The sequence below is a fragment of the Triticum urartu genome, chromosome 5, assembly GCF_003073215.2.
Source record: "Triticum urartu cultivar G1812 chromosome 5, Tu2.1, whole genome shotgun sequence".
Lineage (NCBI taxonomy): Eukaryota > Viridiplantae > Streptophyta > Magnoliopsida > Poales > Poaceae > Triticum > Triticum urartu.
Genome location: NC_053026.1, coordinates 429194747 through 429199377, shown reverse-complemented (window position 1 = coordinate 429199377; position 4631 = coordinate 429194747). Strand labels below are relative to the sequence as shown.

At 54.4% G+C, this 4631-nt stretch overlaps 1 protein-coding gene across 1 annotated transcript; it reads right to left on the bottom strand.

Annotated features, from left to right (window-relative positions):
* Positions 1-592: 592 nt before the first annotated feature.
* Positions 593-2180, bottom strand: LOC125507090 (F-box/FBD/LRR-repeat protein At3g26920-like). The gene is made up of 5 exons (XM_048671784.1): positions 1823-2180; positions 1714-1778; positions 1220-1675; positions 990-1124; positions 593-889 (listed from the first exon to the last, which is right to left on the bottom strand). Exons 1-5 carry the CDS (start codon positions 2178-2180, stop codon positions 593-595), a joined length of 1311 nt encoding a protein of 436 aa, XP_048527741.1.
* Between the last annotated feature and the right edge of the window lie 2451 nt (positions 2181-4631).

Sequence of the window (4631 nt, the reverse complement as noted above, 5' to 3'; positions counted from 1 at the left end):
CCAGCTGCCGGAATTCTCCCTCTTCATGTAAACCTTGTAAAATAAGAGAGAATAGCCATAAGTATTGTGACATAAAGTGAAATAACAGCCCATAATGCAATGAATATCGATATAAAAGCATGATGCAAAATGGACATATCACGCGACACCCCGACCCGCAGCCGGTATCACCGTGGGCGCCACGCCACGGCCAGCCCCAGGGTTATGCTGCATCACGGCACCACGGCCGGACCTAGAGGCCGGCGGCGGCACCACGCCACGGCCACCACCAATGCCCGACGGCAGCGCGACCCCGGCGCGACCAGTCCCAGGAGGCGCGGTCGGCCTTTTCCCCGGCGACAACGCATTACCACAACCAGCCATGGCCTCAAGCGGGGGAATGCGACGAGCGCGACCGCCACAATCAGAACACCGTCGCGGACTCCGGCGAAGGAAAACCCTATGACGCGAGGTGGGGGCAGGGGAAACAGATCAATCGCTGCATGCGCCTCGCACGTACTCGATCGATACAGAACCCGCCGGGGCCTCATACCGAGTGGCCCAGCCCAACTGGCCTCGGCCCAACTGCAGCCGCTTCGCACTTTTGGTAGACTTAACCACTTCTGAATTCCAGTTGAGCCTCTTGAGAAGATCTATTTTCCACTTTTAGTAGACTGAGTTGATCGGTCATCCATTTCTCATCGATGCGAATCTTCTTAGACAGTGCAAATTTGATTTCCTTCACCACTTTAGCATTCAAAACAAAGAACTTGACAAAGTCAATCTCTTCCTCACCACCTTCATAATTCTTCAACACCAGTACTTTGAGATGGCTCTCAAGGCATTTGATTGGATCGAGTGGGTTATACTGACACACATTTTTCATCTCTGCCTTTACACGTTCGTCCCACTGGGAAAGGACATAACATACATATGTTAAAAATATGAATAATTATATGAGAATTTCATTTTCGTTTTGATATTTAAAGCAAAAAAATATGAATACTCACAATGACATAGACCTTTTCCAAGTAGGGGAAGCATCTCAGGATTCCAAGAACCGCGTTCAAATCAGGGCCACAGAACTGGAGAGCCAAAACCTTTACACTGCGTATTGGGTTTTCCAAGCTCGATGGGATTAATCCCTGAAGAAAACAAATGGATAGTTATTTAAAAACAAAAAGTCTTGAAGAAAAAATGCCAGGCACGATCGCACGAGTCTAGAGGCTGAAGCTGCTACCTGGAAGACTAGATTGTTGATCTGAATTTGTAACACGCAGGGAGACAAAAGGCCCAGTATCTCCAGTTTAGGTGCCCTAACTACCTGGATAGCCTCGACGCCTAAGCTTGGAGAACGCAATAGCAGCCTTTCAAGATGAGGGGCCTCCTTAATGACCAATTTTCCTTTGCCTTCGAACAAACGAAGGGTGACGATGATCCTAAGAGTTGGTGAACTAATGCAAAGGCAAGACCCCTCAAGAATCCTCGACAAATGTAAGCTCTCCAAGACATGGCAGCTAGAGAGCACCCTCGAGAAGACATCCTCGGAGATGGAAACGCTCCACAGCTTGAGCTGCTTGAGGAGGGGGAAACTCAGCGAAGGTGCCATCTCCCTCGGGAAATCGCAGGATCCAATGCTGACCAAGAGCAGGGTCGATGCTGAGCGGAGCACAGACAACGGCAGAGGGCAGAGCGTCTCCTTCTCGGGCAGTCCTTGCGTGTATTCCAAGGCATGAAGCTGATGTGGAGCTCCTGAATGTTGTCAAGGGCTCGGGAATGGAACCAGCCCTCGATCTGCGCGGCGTCTTCGTCGTACCTTCTTTCTCGCCGCGGAGGCTGATGAGGCAGACGTCAAAGCGGCGTGCTGGGCCAGGGTGGTTCGACAGGATCCTGCAGACGGCGGAGAGACGCTCGACCCCGTCGACGAGGTGGTACGGGACGTCGAGGTTGAGAGGCGGGGAGCGCCATAGGGGACACCATCGCCGGGCGATGGCCTGCGTGCGGGCACCGTCCTTGATGGGGAGCAGGGAGATGATGGTGCCGAGGATGGCGTCGGGAAGGTCGCTGATGAGATCGCCATGGCTGATGGCTTTGCCGTCATAGAAGCTATCACGTGCCTGTTTCTGTGATCTGGGCCCGGCCGATTCATCGGATGCGCTCCTCTTGGGTGCGGGCTCGGCAGCCTCCTCCTCCGCCGCCATCACCTTCATGTCCGGCGGCTGGGGGGTCGGGCGGCGTCGCTGCTGTTGAAACCGCAGCCCTCTAGCTACCTCTTCTCTCACTTAAAAACAGAGAAAGAAGAAGATGGACGCGAGAGATTTTCCGGCCGACGCACAAACGCTGTCACGGGCGCAAGAACGCCCAAACCTTTTCCTTTTTACACTGGCTACATCGCCACAACATCGGCTCATACCGACGCCGGTCGCCACCGCACATGGCATGGCTTATGCCAACACTCACATCCTAAGCCAGGACTTCGCCGTCGTTGTCCTCGCTGCAGCTCCCATCGTCGTTGCCACGGCCATGACCCAGCCAGCGGACCCGACCCGGCGCATCGACGTCGGTCACACCGCCACGGACCCGACATGGCGCACTGACGCCGGTCGCACCATCCTCTGTCACGACCCCGGCGACATACGTCGAGCTCCTTCTTCACCTGCGACACACGGCTGGCGTCCCTGTGCGTCCCGCATGTCCCGCGCGCGCTCGACGCGCCCGATGAGCCAGACCGCACTAGTGCATCCCGCACGTCCCGCGCGCATCCGACGAGCCCGACCGCACCAGATGCTCCCGCGCTGTGACGCCCGGATAATCAAGCTACAGTAACCTCTGCTAATGATGCCACGCCACCTCAATTATAGTTGCTAATCTCGAGTTAGTTCGAAACCGATTCAAATTCAAATTCAAAATCAGGCAAACGATAAAAGTTTTCAAATATTAGAACTAAAATGTTCGGAGTGAACCAAATATTGCATAGATAATTATGATGGGAAAACCGCACATTTATAAAATGTTTAAATACTATGAGATAAATAAAACAGTAGCAAAACAATTAATTAAATACCTTTTATAAATAATAAAATGTCAAACTAAGTTATTTGGGGTCTAGATTTTTTTTGTGACTATGGACTAAGTTGAAATACTAAGTGTATATTTTACTAAATTAAAATGCAACTAAAATAAAGAAAGAAAGAAATAATAAAAGAAAACAGAAAACAAACAAAAGAAAAAAAAAGGAAAAGAGAGAAACCCCCCCCCCACTGGGCTTCGGCCCAGCAGGCCGGCCCGTTCGGCCACCGGCCCAACCGGCCACACCCCTCACTCCCATAACCCCCACCCCTGGTCAAACCCTAACCCAGCCGACACCCCACTTGCCCCCCCCCCCACGATCCCCTTCTCCTCCCCCATCGAACTGGATCGGGATCGGCCCCGATCCCATCGCCCCCGACGCCCTGCGGCTACCCGTCGCCGCCCACCCTCTCCCGTTCTCCGCCGTCACCCGCCTCCTCAACCTCCCTCTTGTGTGGATCCGGTCGGGGGCAATCGACGCCCCCGAAGCCCTGCGCCGATGCCGAACCACCCCCGCCGGAGCCACCCCGCCACCCGCCGTCGTCTACGTCGCTCGTCCCCATCCTCCTCCTCGCCCCGTGCCGAGGCCGTCGTTCCTGCGCCGCGCCCTTGACCCCGTCGCCCCGCCGCACTCGTCGCCGGCAACCCGGACGCCGCCCCTTCCTCGTCCTCCTCCTCGAGCATGCCTTGCTCAACTACAGGGCTATGTGAGCCCCCTTCCTTTCCCCTCTTCCTCCCTGGCAGACCCGCCGCCGTGCTTGTTGCCGCTGCTGTAGTGCTTCTCTGTCTCACGCAAGCACACCACGGTGCTTCTGGCATCGCGTGGGAGCTGCCTAGCCCTTCGGTGCTTTGCGTGCGTGCTCCTCGCACCGGCCCCCTCGAGTTCTTGCTTCGGCCGCCGCCTCGCACCGTCCTGCTGCCTTCGCTCCCCCCTGCTCGCCTTGTCGCGCTGACCCTTGCGCCGTCCCCTTGCCCTGCACGCCCCGCTCTCCCACCGCCCACCGCTGGGCGCAATTCGGGCCGGCCGGCTCCCCGCGCCCGCTGGTCGCAGCCAGATGCACCCCGCCCCGCGCGCCCCTGGGTGAGCGCCGTGGCGGGCGCCCACGCGCCGCATCCACCGCCCGGTGCCCGCTAAGGCCACCTAACCCAATGACATGTGGGGCCTAGCCCCTGGAACGTTTATAAAAAAAGATTAAAAGGAAATAAAAATATATATTAATTAATTAATTCGTTAATTAAATTAATTAACTTAATTAATCCTAATTTGATTAACCTAATTAACTACTGTTAATTAACAGTATAGCCAATGACAGGTGGGCCTGCTGTCCAGTTTGACCAAGTCAAACTGCTGACTGGACTAGCCTAGTCATTGACAGGAGGGTCCCACTAGACCCCTTTGACCAGTCAACGGTCCCAGTTGACTGTTGACTGGGAAGTCAACTGGGCCCCACCTGTCAGCCCCTTTAGTACATTGTTGTGTACAAGCTGTGGGTACACTTAGCAATTTCGCCTTTAATTTTAAATAAATAATTAAAATCAGAAAATGATTTAAATCTTTAGAAAATCATATCTTTTAATCCGTA

Bases quoted from the DNA above. Each gene is read 5' to 3' on its own strand.
- LOC125507090 (XM_048671784.1), bottom strand. From the start codon at position 2,180: ATGGCGGCGGAGGAGGAGGCTGCCGAGCCCGCACCCAAGAGGAGCGCA. The intron at 1,676-1,713 runs ATGCCTTGGAAT...CCCGAGAAGGAG, and splicing joins AGGAGCTCCACATCAGCTTC to ACGCTCTGCCCTCTGCCGTT. The intron at 1,125-1,219 runs GTAGCAGCTTCA...TGTTTTCTTCAG, and splicing joins TCAACAATCTAGTCTTCCAG to GGATTAATCCCATCGAGCTT.